This window comes from Diorhabda sublineata, chromosome 6, assembly GCF_026230105.1.
Source record: "Diorhabda sublineata isolate icDioSubl1.1 chromosome 6, icDioSubl1.1, whole genome shotgun sequence".
In the NCBI taxonomy this organism is placed as follows: Eukaryota; Metazoa; Arthropoda; class Insecta; order Coleoptera; family Chrysomelidae; genus Diorhabda; species Diorhabda sublineata.
Window position 1 is genome coordinate 22606870 of NC_079479.1, and position 20468 is coordinate 22627337.

A 20468-nucleotide genomic window follows, 5' to 3' on the forward strand; every position below is an offset into this window, starting at 1 on the left:
TAGTCAGTTTTTAACAGATTAAATCTGTTCTAATATTTATTATTTAGATACTCAGTTTATTATTTTTACAAAGTAATTTGAAATAATCATACAATCATCTAGAAGTCACATAGATACTCTTTTATAGATACATTTTCTCACCAATTAAATGAGGAGTTCAATAACTACTTATTGGAGCGATTCATTCGTAAATGTAGATGTTCTGAGCCTAATATATGAAAGTTTGAACCAAAACACTTGCTACATTAAGAAATACATTTCAAGGCAAAATATTTGATCGTTTTATATTGTCCATTTTGTTGATGATAATTTTTCATTGTTTAATTGTTGTTAGTTGGTTATTGTTTATCTTATTTTTTAAACATGATTATAATGGTACTGGGTCGCCATCTGCCTGGTATTTTATTTAACTAAATATTTAGCAGAACTTTGCTCATCACTATTAAACAAAAGTTATAAGTACTAGAGAAGTAAAAATTTTACTGAAATAGAACTTCAGACAGTGGTATAAAATTTATGAATGTTTAAAGAAATTTTAATGTACGTTTATATGATCAAAGCCATTAACTACTGTTATATTGATAAACAAGTGAAGTCGATCTTAATATTTTCACTCAAAACCCTTTTATTTATCTCAGAACAAATCGATATATATTGCAAATATTTTAGTTTAAATCTTCATATTTAGGATAAGAATTTTCTCTCAAATATTTTGCTAACTTCAACTTTTGTTTATGAAATTCTACTAATACGTGTCGTATGAACCAGATCCATACTTTCTATAAACAGTATCATAAAATTTCATGTTATTGTCAAAAGGATTAACTTCATTTCTCAAATCATCAGAAATGTTCAGATAAGTTAAATTGCTTGAATCGCTAGATGCAGTTTGCCAGCGCACGTTCTGCAGATAATTATCGTTTCGGGGAGTTGGATTTCTGAAATGAGAATATAGTTAATACAATAAATATTTTGGTTAGATTAGAGAACAATTTGGAATCGATAATTGCTATGAAATCGTTCACGGGCAAATGAGGATTTGCTGGGAAGGGAAGATTTGTATTTTTATTTACATTGGGAAAACAAAAATTAACATTTTAAGTCGAATTAAAAAATAAACTTAAAATTTATCTTTTGACGGTACTAGTAGCTTTAAGTCTACACTTTCCTGTCGATGTTTTGTGCTTTGCTAATCTCAGATTGACTGATTCCGCGCAGAGTCTTTTCGAGGACTGTATCGCAAATAAAATTATTTATTACGGCCACGTCTAAGTCTTGTCTTCTCTAGCAAAGTTTCAGCGGAACATCGTGAACGATGTTGTACAGAGAATACTGAACTTTAAAATACACCTCCAGAGACTTCACATTTCATGGGACTTTTCTCTGCATTGTTGTGAGTGGCGAGTACCATTGCTTGCTAGTAGCTGATGGGTAGTTGAGTTTTGAGCTTATATACCAAATATGAAGTTTCTTACATATTCTTTCCCCGATTCGATAGCACGAATCACTATTAGAGTTTGTAGGTACTTTAGATGGATTGTGATATATATGAACAAGATTACTTGGGGAGAAACAACACTTGTATTTATTATTTAAAATTTGACGCCTCGCATAACAAGATTCTTTTCAGAAGATGGATGGGTAGAATGTAGTAACGAGTATGAAATAATTTAGAAGATAAGTATCAAAACTATAAACCAATAATAAAAACAAAACTATAAACCAATAATAAAAACAAAACACAGCCCACAAGAGATGTTAACAGAGGAAGAAGATGAAGAGGTAAAATGTCCCACGGAAAATGAGGTGCAAGACAAAATAAGAAAACTGCGGAATGACAAAGCCCATGGAGATGATGGAATAGAACCGGAACTTCTTAAATACGGTGGAGTAAATCTAAGTAAACATATTCATCAATTAATCGAGCAGATATGGAAACAAAACAAAATCCTAGCCGAGTGAAGCACAGGCATAATTACACCAATATTTAAGAAAGGAAATAAAGAATATGTGAGAACTATAGAGCCATCAGCCTGCTTAATATCGCCTACAAAATACTGGAAAATTTAATAAATAAAAGGTTGAAGGAATTAGCAGAGAGAGGACTAGGGGATTATCAAAATGGCTTTAGATTAGGAAGATTAACTATAGACCAAATGATAGAAAAGACAACGGAATATATAAGAGAAATACATATAGTCTTTATTGACTTCAGAAATGCTTTCAACTCAATAAAAAGAGAGAAAATAATGGAGGAATTAGAAAGACAATGATATCTAAGAAAATTGAGAAAACTCATAGAAATAATACTAAATAAAAGTGACATTAAAATGAGATTCCAAGGTACAAAATCAGATAAATCGCACACAAATAAGGGCGTTAAGTAGGGAGACCCAATGTCACCAACGCTATTCACCATAATTCTGGAAGGCATTGTGAGAAACGCAGGATTACAGAATAAGAACATTATAACAGACGTAACACAGATAATATCATACGCAGATGATGTAACGCTCATATCCAATGGACAGAGGGAATTAATAAAATCGATCAATAAATTAGAAGAAGAAGCAAGAAATTACGGACTGGAAATAAATGCAGGAAAAACAAAATATATGAAAATAGGATTAAAACCAAAACAGAGAGCTAACCAACTGAAAACTAGCAAATACAATTTTGAAACAGTATTGACCTTTAACTATTTAGGAATAACGTTGGGACAAACAACCAGAGAGAGGATAGAGGATGGGATACAAAAAGGCTATAAAGCCAATGGAAGAAGCAAAAACCTACTAAAATACAAAAACATAACCAAACAAAAATGTACAAAACCCTAATAAGACCAATAATCCCATATGCGATGGAAACAATAGTAATAAACAAATGAGAAGAAGAAGAACTTGAAGAACCGAATAAAAGAAATAAAAACTATAACAGGTCCAAACATAACACAGAAAGGAGAAAGAAGAGCAAAGGAAAACGAAGAAATAGAAAGAGAACTGCGGAAGGAAAATATACTAAGATACATAAGAGCTCATAAGCTCAACTGGGCCGGGCACATAATGAGAAGAAAACCAATTGGAATGATCAAAAGAATAACGCAATGGATCCCATTGTGGCCAAGGAGAAGGAGCAGGCCGAGAAAAACTTGGAGAAACGAAATAGAGGACGACATAAGAGCACTCAATATAGAAAACTGGAGAGCAAAATGCCGGAACCGAAAAGAATGGACAATAATAACAAAAACAGCTAAAACAAACTAGAAACTATGAAGAAAATAAAAATTAGAAAACGAGGAGTAATCCACCTCAAAAAAAAAAGATTTAAAGCGCCATAAGCGATAGCCATAATCCACATGGGATTGAAAGGCTTGATGATAATGTTAAAGAATAGTGAAGAAATTAAAGATACTGACCAGAGTGTTGAAGAATGAGGAAAACAAAGAGAAGACTTCAAAACAATGAGAAAGATCTTTAAAATAATTTGAACATCTCAATCTATATCATTATTTAATTTTTTCCTAATCTGATTGGTTTCTTGTTAATTTAACTTTTTTAAATTAATATGAAAGTAAAACATTATTTTTCTAAGTATAACTTATTTGTGTCACTTAACAAATAGTTACTACTACTGCCGTATGTTTCATTGAAGGAGTTATCTTCAGGAACTGGTGGCGTACTGAGCACTTATTTTACTTACCCGTATTTGGCGAAATTGGTCCACAAAGTAATAAGCCTAGTTCTCACTATCTGATCGTCTGTCCTTTCTGTATTGTTGGTATTACTAAACAAATATCCAAGATCTTCGCCGTGTCCAACACCTGCAAAAGAAATGATATTATACAAAATGACTAGAGTATTAATACGAACTTTCAAACCAAATATAATGAAAAAATAAAGGGTCTATAGCTTAGTTATCAATTCAACCATACTTATTATTTGAGGCAATTACTTATATTGTCAAAAATATCTCTATTGGAATTTGCTGTGCCGGTTCCTGGCAATAAACTACGAGAGAGCTGGTAGAAAAATTTTAGGGAACAACATGAAAATTTAGTGCGATTATCAAATGATAGCAACTTGGTAGAAGTTCAAAAAACGTTGAAAATAAGATCATCCAGGTGAACAGCGAGTAAAAATTGGAAGTTCATAGCAATATTAGAAAATTAGTAAAAGACAAACAAGTTATCAGTGAATAATTAGAAAAACACTTGTGGCAGAAAAAGTTATCACTCGAAGATAAGGACACAATTTTTTATCCAAAGGTAGCTTAGTCCTTGTCTTGTCCTTAGTCGTTAGCTTATAAAACATGATCAAATAACTACTCTGGAAGAAGAGAGTCAGTATAGAAAGTCGGAAGCTGAATAACTGAACTTAGAAAATAGAAAAAAATACTTGGTACCAATATTTTGTTACAAACCAGAGAAATTATATAAAAATATAGTTGGTATTTTATCCTTAAGGTTGCTCAACAATTGTTTTAATGTATTGTTGGATTTGTAAACCAATTTTAAATCCACTCTGCTAAATATTCCTTCCAATCCTTTTGTATAAAGAGGATTGAATTTCAATTTGGAAAAGATTGGTATATCTGCAATTAGCTGTAGTGATTGGGACTGAAAGCATATTGGTTAGTATATTGTCCGGTTTAAAGAGCACATAGCTAATTTGAAATATGAACAGACCTGAAAATCAGGTATTGCCGATCACGCTGCCAGTCACAATCCTGACAAAAATATTAATAATTTAAATTTGTTGAAAAATGTATCCAATAATAAATTGTTGGATGCATTTGAAAGCATTGAAATTGCTAAATGTAAAAGTAACTTAAATAGGGACCAAGTGCCGCAAAATGAGAATCCATGCAGGGAAAATAACGACGGCAAAAAAGAGAATTTCAAGAAAATGAAGATGCTCTTGACCGAGTATAAAGAGATTGAGTGATATAAGTATCTACTCAACGAAGAGGAAGAAGGGAAGTTAGTCGTCAAAGGATCAGCTGTAAACATTCCCGTATCGGACGTCGAAATAGAGCTGAGGGAAAATGAACTGGAACCCTAAAAAGTATGGCAATTGACGAGCTGTACAACAAAAATAAAACGAGGACAACACCCGGAAAGATACGAACGCCACACAAAGATAAATGGTGTGGTTGATCAGATAAAGCACGACGGACTTGTACAATGCTATAGGTGCCAAGGTTTCCTTCACGGACAAAGCATGTGCAACATGGATGTGCACTACGTGAAACGCGCGGGAGTGCACAGAGCGGCGGACTGCGCCCTCAGCAGAACAGAGAAGCCAAAATGTAAGAACTGCGGAGGAGAGCATCCAGAGAACTACTGGAGGTGTTAGTAAAACCCAAAGAAGACAGAAACAATATACCAGCCACGAACACCACTCAAACAGGGGGCAGCTACGCACTAGCTGCTAAGAAAACGCCAGCTCCAGCAGGACAAGGAATGTCCGAGCTGTTGAGTGTGCTGCAGAACATGCAGACACTCATAGCATCACGCATCGCCCAACAGGTAAAACGGAGGACAACAGTCGAGTCAACCAGCTAGAGGACACTCCCCGACACGGTAACTCAATTTCATAAGCAAGTCCCTATTTATAACTCTGTAAAGAAGGCGAAGGACCGCTAGGATTTGATCATTTTTTGTCGAAGAAGGCTAGAAAGTGTTTGCTCGAGACAGCGGAAACATACACACACATATTAAGACGTCCAGACCAAGAAGACAAGAGTTTATAGCCAATAGATTAAGACGCAAGTTGAGACGCAGTCAACACATGCAGGGCAGCACAGTTTCTGTAATTCTTGTAGTCTAATGGGGCCCCGCGATTTGAAAGGCAGAGCAGGGCAGGGCAGTACTGTGCCGGACGTGGCCAATGTGGCACTTGTGAATGTTACACAGAAGCTGCATCATACTCGCACGGGTTTTTAGGAAAAATAGAATCTCGTGAATAAAAATTTTTTGAACTAGTGCGATACGACCCAGTGCTATATAAAACAAGTGACCTGAGCTATATGAAAATTAAATTGAAACAAGAAATTTGGAAAACGATTGCATCCGAACTTAATTTAAAGAACGGTAAGTACCTCCAAATTTCATTTAAATATAGTTTATAACCAATATAGTTGACTAACTCTTTCAGAATTTATTTTTATTTACTTTGCATATTTTGCAGCAATGAACTTGTAATGAAAACTGTGTCTCAATATGCGGAGGCAACTGCGCGACACAGTTTTCTCGAGATGTCTTCCCTTGCGCTATGCTGCCCTGCACGTGTTCACTGCGTCTCAACTTGCACCCGGCCTAACTCTTGACAAATATATAAGTCTTCCCAGAACCTCCCATAGATCTCAGGTGAGAGGAAGGAGTCTATGTGCGATACTGTGACGCGAGCGAGGATGAGGACCTGTCGAAATGACAAGGGGTGGATGCTTGGAAGGACGAGATTTCTCTCATGTTTTCAAAGTTGGTATATGAGAGAGGAAAAATTCATGAAATAGAACCTCTCTAATCTGTGTTCTTGATCATTCAAGAGTCGAAGCAAACAAAAAGACAAAGACACTTCTCAGAAAAGAAATAAAAACCTCTTTTAGCTTGGTACGGAGATTTTCTGTAGAATATCCCTTTTAAAAAACTTCTGGAAGAAAGATTTTTCAGAGCTGGCGTCCATATGGATAACAGTCGATTCAGGGTGCACTGTATAAAAACGGTTAAATAGTGATATTAAAAAGATGCTGATAAGGAAGATAAGGAACTTGCAGAAGTGATGATCTAACTTTCTTGAAGTCAACACATTTACTTGAGTTTACTAAAAACTTTGAACTTTATAATTCCGTTTATCATTTATCTATAGTTATTTTCAAATGAAAATTTGAACATGAAATTACGTGAAGTTTCAACACAGTAGCGTAGTTAAGAAGTTATATTACAAATATGTATGGTTTTAATATTTTATCAAGTGAATAATTTTCATTAGAGGCTCGTATTCCTATTGATGATTCTCACCTTTTACTCCTTCTGTACCATCTCCTAACAAACCTTTGTACGAAAAAACATAGAAATAAACTGGTGAGTATTTTGCCATGTTGAGTACTGTCCTTCTAGTTGGTCTATTGAATTGATCATCACTTATGAACTAGAAAATAATTTAAAACTTCAATAATTTTGTATTAGTACATGAGTCATTACATTTGTATTTTACCCGGGATTCAATTTCTATTTTCCTATTATTCAGAAAATAAAGTGGAATATTAACTGTAGAATCATATCATCAAAGGTAAATCACTATTTTGGGTCTTATATGACAGAATTTTTAACGACTCATCATCATCATCTTATAATAATTTCAATACTATTTCAAATATATAAGGAGCTTTCCAATAAGGACTTGGCAACTTTTTTTCAAAATAACATGAAAACCATTCGAGATATTTCAAAAAGTGATACACCGTGTGCATAAATTCACATAGTTAAAAACCTTTCTTATTATATAGAGTCTGTTATATGTTTTTTGGCTTTTAAATAGGACAGCAGAACACGCAGTGACTTTCCAAACGTTTCATTGAAAGGTGGTTGTTGGAAATCATTATCCAAATCCTTCTCTACCATCTTGGTCTCACAATCATCTTTGTGGGGGTGCTACCATTGTTTAAACCTATAATGTTTCTCCAAGTTTCGTAATCCATTTGCAGTTGGATATCTTCTTCACTTTACTGAGGGGAAGTTCATTTACTTCCTTCCATTCGAAATACTGAACAAATTTGGCTATTTCAAACCGCTAGAAATTGTCTCCGGTTTACAATCAATACCATGATCAAGTGGTTGTAATTTAGATGTCATATTCGGCAGGACAACGCAAGCTGGATACAGTTTAATTCTTACTAGGTGTTCTAAGCATCAGCTGGACAATTTTCAGTAAAACGAATTTCTCTTCCCTCATTATAGAAATATCTTGTTCATAACGATTTCGCAACTTTTTACCAAGTATTGACTTCATTCTGAGTATTATGCACGTAGGAATTCTCTTTTCTATTTTCTAATCTTTGCTTAACTAATGGTTTTACAAGACTAAGTCCTACTTGTTGTAAGTAGATTAGCCTCCGATTTGTTTTGTTGATATTCCAAGTTGGTATGCTTTCAATAAACAATGTATAGACATTCAATGCCGCAATATCAATTAGAGTGAAAAATACAGACATGTTGGTCTTTTTGTAGAGTGCTTTCTGAGCATCTGGTCCACCGTATCGACACTTCCCTTAGTTGAGTTATAAAATAAATTCACTTCACTCTTTTTTCAACTCAGCATTGATTTTTGCGTCGGAATGTTGAGTAGATAAAAAAATAAGCACCTTTTTTGGTTTTTCACGAGGTATATATGATACTAATGTAACGGGTGGTTGCCTTGATGCAGGATCAGTAAACGCAAAAACATTTGAATGTAGCTCTCTTTTTTTCGGTTTGTCTGCATGGTGCCTACAAGCTTAATGCAAAAATTTTGGTCTTCTCCTAATTCGACAGATGTATAAAACCTCTCAGTGGTCAAGTTGCGTCCTATATTTTTTAGTGGTTCTAATAATCTCTTCACAATCGCTGTTGGACCTTTTGATGCGGGTATAGTGTCTTAAGATTTTCCAGCATATACTTCCATTCGCAAAACATATCTTTTTTCACAATCTAATACTCTGGCTTCTCTTTCATGAAGACTTTGAACGAGCATCGTCCTCGAAAAAGTGACAGCATCTCGTTTATAATAACATTTGCTCCCGGAATAATATAATCGAAAAGCAATGCGTTTAAATTTTCGAAAATATTAGGAATTGGGGCAAATTTGTCGGTTTTTCTGCGCTCTCCACCAGAATCAAAATTCCAATAAATGCGTACATCTCGGCAGTAAGAGGAATGTTTTCTCGAATTGCCTCTTCGTTAGTGTGCATTACGATAACACTCATAATTTCGTTTGTAAAAAACTTTTGAATTGATTCTAATATAGTTTGTACTTTTCCGTTTCGTCCAAAAACTTGGTTTTTCACTTGGTTTTTTCATTATATTCTGTAGAAAAAGGACGTGAAATTCGAGGTACAACTTTTATATATACCCTACCATTTTCGCAACAAATCGTGTCTTGTTAAAGTTGTCTGACGATAAATCTGGATCCACTTTTTTTTACTAGACATAGCTTCACCTACTTCACTAACATGATCTTCCTCATCACTATCACGATTCCTCGCACTCCATAACCTCAAAGTCCGAAATACTTTCCACTTCTTCTTCAAGTTCTCTCTGAGAGAGATATCGACTTATAATTGTACTACGTGTTTAAAGAATTGTATGAAAACAGACTATTATTTGCAAATTTCCTATCCAAAAATGACTCAGCAATGCGCTTAGGCTGATTTCAGGTTAAAAACCAAGGCATGACACTTGTTAGCCAACCGATTTTGAGTTTAATTACCTTGGTCGTTCTAGAGTTAGGAATAGTACACATTTATTCTTATTACATAAGAAACAGGAGTTTAATCCTAGTGACAAATGCCGAAGCAGGGAATAGACAAAGTTTAGTTTCCAAAAAAGTTGTAAGAATTATTTGTTAAAGTTGTATCGATGAAAACCATGGTTATCTATGGTTATATTACTGTTCGCGTTGTGAGTGTTTTCTTTTTGCTGCAATAAGTACCTTGTCACAAGCAATATACAAGATATTGATCTTAATCTTGATCTTTTTCAATATAAGATAGAGCAGGGATTATAAAGAATGCTACCTAAATAGGTTTTTTAAGGACGATAGTTTTTGTATCGAAATTATATTTATTGATAATTGTTATGTAGAAAATTTCATCAGAATCAGCTGCTAGTACTTTATAATCATAACAACTTTTTTGTACTTTGCCCTGGGTATCTTTGGAATTATATTTCTTAGCCATTCTTGGGCCATCTTTTAACCATTTAGTCAGCTAAAATCATTTGATGTAAATTACATAGTATAGATGAAGTGGTGATGAGTAGCGGGAGCTTCACTATGTGCTTTTAGCTTTAATGTTAGATTTTATGTGTGATAAAAGACTTTAGTAAGGTCTTAAGTGATCGATTATGAAATTGCATATTATGATACAAATAAGAAACGCCACAACAATCTTATAATGAACAATCAATTTCATCAGTAATGTGATGATCAGCCATAATTGCATAATTGTCCTTACTAACATTTTTGTGTGATCAGATCCAGATTTTAACAGCTCTCCACGATGCTCCTCTATTGAAGATTGTCTATTGTGATTTATACTATCCGTTTCGAAACAAATTATTTCTTAATTAGGCACCTTGGCTTGAGTCTTTCAACGCCACTGGATAAACTACAAGCCTTCCCATGAATTTAAACTTCAGACGTGTGATTGTTGGACAATCACCGATGATATAATCTACAGTTTATATTTCCTCCATATGCCGGTGGCATTCTGGATTGTACATGATGTATTTAACATGAAGATGGCGTCTTAGAAAAATACCGGGTATTTACAAATCCATAGAGACTTTCTTGAGAACCGGCTTCTGAGATGGAGCTACACTCAAGTTTCACCAATAATTGACTCTGAGCCTACTAGTGGTTTCACTAATACCAATCTGCTGACCGTATCAGTCATGTTGTTGTTGTAGATATTAGATAATTTTATGTCTTAATCTTTTGAAAAATGTGAATATATTATAGGTGGTGATCTTCACTTACCTTTACAATAGCATTTTCTTGTAAAGCTATGCTGAATACTCCAAAATAATGAAATCTTACATCAATTGCAGCAGAAGATTTGTTGGAACTGCTGGAAGTCAAATCAGCAGGTGCTAAAGATTTGTAATCGATGTCATATTTGATCAAATATAGCCGGAATAGAGCTGAAAAAAAAATATTATAAATATTATGGATATATAAGTTATGATCTAAAAATTACAATATACATATTCAATGTGAATCATAATTCATACACCTCAACTTCTACCACGGCTTACTCCGTTATGATAACACCTAGGAATTCATATTTGAATTGAACTTAAGTCAATTTTATGATATATCTCTAAATACACTTTTTTCACACCTGGCTTGATTTTTTAATTTACTTTTCCACTTATATAGTAGTTTCCCTGATGATGTGAAGAACACTTCCCGAAAGCTTGGGTTATATATATTTTGTTTTTTTTTTGTTTCAGCTTTCCATTTCCTCGGTGGAAATCCAAGGAGTAGGCATTTATATAAATTTCTTCAATTTCTTAGACCTTTTCTATATATCTACTCGTTTCCTGGTTAGCTCTGCCTGCCATAGTCTGTTCATCTTCATCACATCTCCGTACCAGTCTGTATTTCTCTGAAGTCGTGTATATTCGATCTATTCTTCATCGTTCTTCATTTCGTATATGCTATGTTCTGGATATCCTGCACGATCTTCTCAAGTAATCCATTTCCACACTCTCCGTCAGTTGCCAGCACCAGCATCTATACGATGAAATCGGCTCAACTATGGCTTTTTTCTTTGTTGCACTCTATGTCTTAAATCTTTTGGTGTTCCATCTTCCGAAATTATGCTTCTTAGGTATTTGAATTGTCTATATCGTCTAACCCTATTTATTTGCAGTTCAAGGTCTACTTGTGTGCTTCCTACCCCATTTTGCATATTTGTCGTCTAGTTTTCTCAACATATAATCTGTATCATCCTCATCGCAAGCTATAATAACTTGTTGGTCCGCGAATAGAAATAGAGTTGTTAAGCACTTCTCTGTCTCAATTCCCATTCTCGCAATTTTAGTTTTTCAACCACTCAGAACTTCCTGAATGGACATTTTAAATAATGTTGGTGATAAACTGCACCCTAGTCTCAAATCTTTCAAATGCGTAAAGGGTTTCGATATGGTATTTTCTAGCTTGACTACCCCTTTTGACTTTCTGTATATATAGCTCGAACATAAACATTAGGTTGAGTTATAAGTAGTATACTAACAAAACTTTCTTTTATATGCTTAAGATTTCGCCTAGTTCAAGGAAGTTATCATTTCCTGGACAAGACTTAAGGTTGGTTTCCAAAGTTGCTGGGTAGCGAAGAAAAATCCGAAAGAATTCGCATTTTGTAATTGTGTCGAACTCTTTTCAAGGAAAAAACGGGAACTTTCTTTCAAAGTACCCAGAATTTTTGTGATTGCGTGCAAGCTGCAAATGTAGACAGAATCGAGTTACTTTTGATTTAACAACCAATTAACAAAACTAATTATTTCATTATTTGTGGTAAATCTTCCTGTTTCTGGCATGTATTCATTTAGCCAGAGAAAATAAAGATATTTTTCATATTTTGCTCATTCTATACATATTTCATTTTATGAAGCATTTTTATTTATATCCATCTGCAAAATAGTAAATACGAGATAGTTTATTCGGTAGCTTCGGCTTTGCTTAATAAGCTCGAAACAGCCTATATCTACAATTAATTATCGATGAAATCCACAAATTATTACTGCTAAATATTTTTGATTTTATAAACGGTACTAAACAACAGAAAATTCTTCCTAAAAAAGATTGAACCACTCCCATCTCACGACAAGTATAAACTATATGTATACTGCAAAATACTTATAATGTTTTCTGTAAATTTTTGGAGACGTATGTGTGGTCTAAATTTTATTTATTTTTATAAAATTGAGAACATTTATTTTTCTACGAAGATCCCCTTATAGGTTTGAAAATAGTTTCTGTTCGGTTGCTTTTAGCAAATTCAGATGTATTTCATTTTATACCGGGTGTGTATAAAAAGTGTTCAAAGCTTAACTTCACAAATATCAAATTTCTTTATTTTTTTAAATAGAACCACCCGATTTTTTCTATTTTAATGCATTCAGGGGTAAAAAATAAGACAAATTCATGTATACTTTCCTATACCTCAATCTTACCGTTATCCGGATATTAAATGTTTTCTGTAAATTTTTGGAGACGTATGTGTGGTCTAAATTTTATTTATTTTTATAAAATTGAGAACAAGCCATTTTAACGATTTATATCAACAATTGACAAATGACAGTTAAATGAGTGTCATTAGTGTAAATAAGGGGATCTTCGTGAAAAAATAATTTATAAAGGTCTGCAACTGCAACTGCAAAGTATACTAAAATTTTACGTAGATTTCAAAAATGTATTAATATACACGGTGCTCTATTTAAAATAACAAAGTTACAATCCTGTTCTACCGGAAGTCGGCCATCTTTGAAAATATTTTAGTTAAAAAAATCGTATCCGAAAATCCAAACTTAGAAATTTTCATGATTGGACTAGGAGTATTTTGCCATTTATTTTTAGTTTTAACTCATCATGGGATAGCGGCAGCGATAAAATCTTCATTCTAAAAGTACTAAGTGCCTTCTGTTTTATAAAGCGAATCTGGAACTAAAGTTTGGTTGTGATTAGAGGTATCAATATCTCGAAGAAGAAACGAGATATCGAAAACTGTTATTTCTAATATTCGTTTTATATTGGCCTAATTTAGTTAAATTCATTATCAAATTGTGGCACCACGGAAATCGTACTTTCTCCCCTAATGATGAAGATTCTTACCTGGTAGATCTTTCGCTACAACTCCTTCGTTTGAATTAACACCAATTATAACTGGTACTCTATAGTACTCCCCATTTTTTAATAAATCATCACTCCTGTTGCAGAAGAAAGCTCCTTCATGACATGGTTCCATAACGGGGCTATACATTATTCCTGCTAATGGATTTTTCAAAGTGATCTAAAATATACAATACAAATTATGAGATGTGAGGCGAATGGTTCTGATTAATAATATACAATAGAATTACAAAGCATATATTCAAAAAGTATGTTACTTAATTTTTTCCCCTATAAAGTAACCGTAATTAGCCGTGTCAATTAGGTAAGTGTAACAGATCTGTGAAGTCTTAATCATATGTCAGTCAAATAGATCCAGTTGGGTGGTAACAGTGATCCTTTAGTCATTCTTCCGTCCTCTGCGAAGTTCGCTCAATGATAAAGTTTTTGATTGTACAACGATTTGAGCCAATCGAAATAATTGACATCCCTGTCAGGTTTATGAGCCGAACATAATGAGTAAGCAGGTGGTACGTCGCTAGGACGCTAATGATGATCTTATGTGGCGGCGTGTCATGTTCCTGAAAATACCTGATACTTGAAGACAAAATTCAACGCTTAGGAGCAGCACTCACAATTCTGTAATGGTATCAAGTTAACGGCGACGAGCCCCTCGTCAGGATCATCATGGGGAATGACACTTGAAACTCGCACTCAGAAACAGCAGTACTAAAATTAGCTGCATAGTGAATCTACGTTTAAGATTAAAGTGAAACAGGCAGTATCGGCATGGAAAGTGATGTGCACTGTGTGCTGAGACAGGAACGGTATTTTGCTTACTTAGTTCCTTCCACGTGGTGAAACAGTAAACGCTGTCTATATTTGTGAAAAAAATGCTGAGGAAATTGCGACATGCGATTCAAAACAAGAAGAGGGGAATGCTTACTGTACATGTTGTGAGGTGGTGCTCTTGAACATGATCGACTTCATTATTCTTCTTCTTCTTCTATCTTTTCTGTAGATAATTCTGCCTGTTTCTTTCTTTTGTTGTGCTTTTAAGTTACATTATCGTTTCATCTTTTCCGGTGTCAACCGATACTTCTCCTCCCGGCCGGCGATTTGTCACTTGCGATCTTTACTACCCTATCATCTGTTATTCTACTTATATTCTTTTTTTCTATTCAATAACCACTCGTTAATCTTCTCCACATTCTCATCTCATCTATTTCCAGCATTCTTTGTGTAAATTCTAGTCTTAGTGTCCGTTCTAATATGTTTGTTTCTCCATATTGTATTATTGAGGCATCCTGCTGCTCTATTGGCTTCCTGTATTTTTTTCACTTCTGATTCTACATCTCCATAGCTTGTTAGTGTGATGCCTAAGTAGTTAGTTTCTATAATCTGTTCAACGCTGGTACCGTAAATTTCTATCTTACGTCTCATCGGTTCTTTGCTAATGACCAGTGTTTTACTTATGGACCAATCTTTGTAGATCATCTTCACTTTCTGCTATGAGGATAGCATCCATCTGCATAGTAGACAATTTATATTTCTCTAGCTCCCACCTTATAGCCTTTCCTCCTTTTCACTGCCTTTAGTATTTCATCCATTATAAGATTAAAAAGTATGGGGCTTAAAGAATCTTCCTGTCTTATACCCGTGCCTATGTCTATTTCCTCTGTAAGTTGTCCGTCTATTCTAGCCTGTATAATGTTGTCCTTATATATGTCTTCGATTGTTTTGATAATGTCTAACGGTATTTGTCTATTGTATAAAAGGTGAACCACGTCTTTTAATCTAACTCTGTCAAAGGCTTTTGTCAAGTCAATCGACGGAGGTCGCTTGTATTCTAGAGCTTTCTCTGTGATTTGTCTAGTTACAAATACTGCGTCTGTACATGATCTCCTACAAAAGATATTATTAGTTGGATTAAAATTTTGGTTGTCATTTTTAGAGTAGTGTTTAGAAGATTGATTCCTATATAGTTTCCGGTTCTTTTCTGTCACCTTATTTAAACAGTGGAATTAGTATACTTGTTTTCCATTCTTCAGGTACTTTTTTGTGTTTTAATATTTTGTTAATGAACAGTGCCAAGTGCCCAGTCATTGCTTTCCCACAATTTTTTAAAAGTTCATTTGTTATTCCATCATTGCCTGTAGCCTTTCGGATTTTTAGTTTTCTCTGAGCTTCCTCCACTTCCTTTGTACTTATCCTCTTCATCAGTTGTGATTTCTGGTGTTTCCGGTTCTTCTGTTATGTGTTGGTTTCGTGGGTACAATCTTTTTAGGTAGTCAATCCAGGTTTTTATTCTTATATGTTTTACTTCTACTATATCTTTCATTTCTTGCCTCTGTCCTCTTATAAATCTCCACATTTCCTTTTGTAATCCGTAGAAGTCATGTTCTAGATCTTTTGAGAAACGTTGGTGTTTTGTTTGTCATATATTCCAGGAACGCTTTTTTCTTTTGTTAACCATTGGGCATGAGCCGTCCCTGCCCTTCAGATAGTCTACAATTATTTATTCCGTAAAACACAATACATGGACATACGTAATCATCCATTAAAAACTCCTAATGCTCGAATGTAAAATTTAGAAAGTATACTTAAATATAAGCTCCAATTTCGCAATTTTAAACGCCTATAACTCAGAAACGAAATGTCGTATGAGAAATTTGTTTTATGTCACAGCATTATTTTCACGTCATCCACTCAATCCCGAATTTTTCGCATCAAGTTTCGGAACACCCTGTAGAGAAAATTATAAATCACTTTTGATAACAATATCTAGAATATATGGAGACAAAAATCCGTACAAACTGTTTGTTTTAATTGAATGATTTGCACTTTATTCTATGCAACAATATTTACTACACTATGATTACACACATTTTATATATGTACCTGAATCAGCACCTAATTTTTGTTTTCAAATGTTGTATTAAAAATTATGAAATACTGAATCTGGCGTTTGCCGGAGTTTTCTCAAAATAATCATTTTCAACTCTGCATGTGTAGTTGCTTCCCAAACCTCAGAATATACGTGTCGTTTGAAATTTCGCAAAAAAGTTCAATTGACTCCAGTTAGGGCACACCAGAAATATTTCCAGGGTGGAAAACATCCGACAACGTCCTTTGCATAATAAGCAGTTACTGTATTTGTTCAAAACACAAAATTTCCTTGAGAATGTTCTTTATATTTGAACTGCATTAATCTAGATCTAACACACTCTTTTTTATATAGTTGGCGGTTATAAAATTTCCAGAAAAACAAATGTATGCTGAAGAGCAGCTACAAGAATATACCGCCAAACATACAAACACTTTAGAGTTAAACTCTTATTATTTGTCGTTTGATTCCTTCATTCTGTTCCTTTAGAATGTTGCTTACATATTTCTTATCGATTTGGAATTTTTTGTCCAATTTTCGGAAAATGACTCCCAATTTTGCGTGTTCCGCTTTAACCAAAGCTATCCTATCCATTTGTTTGCTTTTCTGTCTTATCTCGACTTTGTTCCAATCGAAATACATATCTCAACACGCCGACAGATATCGTGAATTGATTTTCTGGCTATTCCAATCCTTATAAACTGATTTACCGTAAACGATTTCTTCAAATCTTGATTTTGTACATTTAAATAATTCGTTTTCATTCTCCATACTCAAAACTAAACATCTAATTGAGACGTAATCTTTATACTTAGGACTTTTAATAACTGGCAAATTACGAGAAACAATTAATAACATCGTCAGTCAAAGCCTACATTACTTGTTAAACTGTCTACAAATGTACGTACTTTTTGTCCTCACATCCTTATAATCACAATTATTACATACCACTGTAGCTACCAAAAGCGAGAATTGGTGCAAGGTGCTATAATTCACTTTTTTCAAGCCTTCCACCAACACGGATGAATTTGAAGTATTTATGTCCAATAATCTTCCAGTGTTGAAAGCTATTTCTCTAGCTCGTCGGTTTAAAGCCCACAAACATAAAGTATTTCCACTTTGCATGATAGCACTCCGAAATAAACCTTTAACAATAAAAATCTTTGTATTATTTCGAGGATCATTACATTTGTATATTTTCTTAGAAGTATTGTATTAACTATGTTCTCGAAAAAATTATTTCGAGACCTTGTCCTTATTTAATTCGAAAAATAAATTTCAAATTCGAGTGTAGTTATTATGCAAAAGTTTGTAAATATATACAGGGTATCCCATGGCGAGTTAACATTATCTGTATATGGCAAAATATTAATGAAAATTTCTACGTTTGGGATTTTGGATACCATCTTTTCAACTAAAATATTTTAAAACAAGGCCGTACTTTTTCCGAAAAATGCATACATTTCGAATTATTAATTCTTTCGTAAAAAATTTGATCGTTGCGACCCTTATAAATTATTTTTTTACAAGTATACCATCAAAGATATGAAAATGGTTTCTGGTTGGTTGCTTTTAGCAAGGTCAGACGTATTTGTATCTATGTTGAAAACTTTTTCATTTTATACAGGGCGTGTATATAAAGTATTTTTCATAAATATCAAATTTCTTTATTTTTTAAACTGAACCACCTGGTTTTTTCTATTTTAATGCATTCGGGGGTAAAAAATAAGGCAAATTCATCTATACTTTCCTATATCAAAATATTAGCGTTATCTAGATATTAAATGTTTTCTGTAAATTTTTAGAGATGCAGGTGTGGTCTAAATTTTATTTTGACCCGTTGATACAAGCACTAAGAAATAAAAAAGAATTTTTCTTTATCTTGTCAAGGTCTGTGAAAAAAATCAAATCAAATTGTATTTACTAATCTTACTCCAACTTTTAGTCGCTTTTCAGATATTTGAGGTTTTAAATTATTATTCTATTTTTAACAACATTTAATTTTCTATGTATACTTTTAGTAGGCTTTTTTTTACAGACCTTGACAAGGTAAATAAAAATATATTTTATTTCTTGTATCAACGGATCAAAATAAAATTTAGACCACACCTGCATCTCTAAAACTTTAAAACATTTAATATCTGGATAATCGTAAGGTTTAGGTATAGAAAAGCATACATGAAATTGCCTTATTTTTTACCTCTGAATGCATTAAAATAGAAAAACTGGATGGTTCGATTTAAAAAAATGAAGAAATTTGATATTTATGAATTTAAAATTTGAACACTTTTTATACACATCCTGTATAAAATGAAAAATTTTTCAGCATGCATTCAAATACATCTGATCTTGCTTAAAGCAATTGAACAGAGACCATTTTCATATCTTTATGGGTATCCCCGTAAAAAAATTATTTATAAGGATCTGCAACGGCCAAATTTTTTACAAAAAAATTTATAACTCAAAAAATATGCATTTATCGAAAAAAGTTTTCAGACAAAAGTATACTAAAATTATAAGTAGATTTCAAAAATGTATTAATATACAGGATGTTATATTTAAAAAAACAAAGCTACATTCGACTTCCCGTAGAACTGGAAGTTGGCCATCTTTAAAAATATTTTAGTTAAGAAGATCGTATACGAAAACCCAAACGTAGATATTTTTATGATTTCACTATAAGAATTTTGCCAAATACGGATAGGTTTAACTCGTCGTGGGACACCCTGTATAAATCCTATACTTTTTTCAAATACTAAATTATAGGTAGGAGGTACATGCTAATTCTACAAATTTAAGTATTTATGGTTTGATGCATCATGAAACATGTTGTTTGTTTAGTATTTGCTTTTAAAACTATGTACCGGATCTCAATAACAGATTATATTACAGCTTCAGGGAAAAAATACGTCCACCACGTAGGACGTATTTGGGAATATAAAATTAAAAAAGCAAAATTCAAATATTTAACTGGTCGCATCTTAGAATTTGGTGAGTTTTTGCTGGTGATGTTATAAATTTCTTAGTTCTCAAAACGTTCTATTTCATTCTCCTTCTAATTTTTAAAGGTTATAATTTTGTTTTATGCATGGAATTTCTTGATGAAACTATATATACTCCCATTTCATCCTGTGGCATGTTCTAGGCAGTGACGAGTTTTTTTTCTACAGAATTACCTTTCTTGTTAGTATTTGTCTTATTCTTCCTGATTTTGTGTCTCACAAAGACGGTAAACATCGAGGATATTTCAGCTATAGCTCAAAATTTTCCCGTTATGCTTCTACCTATCATCATGTTTTTCCTTAGTTTTTCCACAAAAGTTCTCTACCTAAGTCTAATAACATAAAATAGAGTAAGTGTTCAACATTTTCCTCCGTTTTCATGAATACACAAGTCTATGCTTTTTTCTAAAGAATCCATTAATCTTCTAGACGTTTGGGAGTCAGCTATGAGATTTTTGAAGTGAAATTGAATCCTGTCTTTCAATTCTTGAGGTGAATTTACCTCTGTGGCATAAACTTTTTTCTTAAGATACGACCAAACTTTGTAATCCTAGGGATTACAATCGCATGACCGAGGAGACCAATAAATCAGAGCTTCTGCATCTCTACCAATCCATCGATTCGGAAAATCATGACACTTACGACTATCAAAGTACGGTGGAACTCCATCGTGCACAGATCTTGAATAAGTGATTGCTTAAAGAATCCAGATATATATCACAATTTACATTTCCGGGTAGAATGTAATTACCTATTAATTTGTTACCTAAAGTTGATGCCCAGACATTAACTTTAATTCTTATCACACCAGTATGGGAGTTAAACATACCTTAGACTTGTCTGTAATGATAAACTGTTACCCTTTAAGTATCCTCCAAGTACTAGAAGAAGACGTATTTGTTTGTCTTGCGATATTCCTTACGTTAACTGTTGGATTTTGATCAACTAAATTCAAAATCATATTTTCTTTATTAATGGTTCTTGTTGGTC

General features: G+C 33.4%; 1 protein-coding gene across 2 annotated transcripts in view; it reads right to left on the bottom strand.

Annotated features, from left to right (window-relative positions):
• LOC130445089 (venom carboxylesterase-6-like) overlaps positions 1–20468 on the bottom strand; it is a 28791-nt gene continuing 8323 nt past the window's right edge. For both annotated transcript variants that reach the window (XM_056780587.1, XM_056780588.1), the window contains exons 5-10: positions 17425–17621; positions 13593–13770; positions 10734–10897; positions 7019–7148; positions 3700–3820; positions 1–938 (exon numbers count right to left, since the gene is read on the bottom strand). In XM_056780587.1, the coding sequence (XP_056636565.1) occupies positions 746–938; positions 3700–3820; positions 7019–7148; positions 10734–10897; positions 13593–13770; positions 17425–17621 (983 nt within the window). In that variant the 3' untranslated portion in view covers positions 1–745. The remainder of the gene's footprint in view (positions 939–3699; positions 3821–7018; positions 7149–10733; positions 10898–13592; positions 13771–17424; positions 17622–20468) is intronic.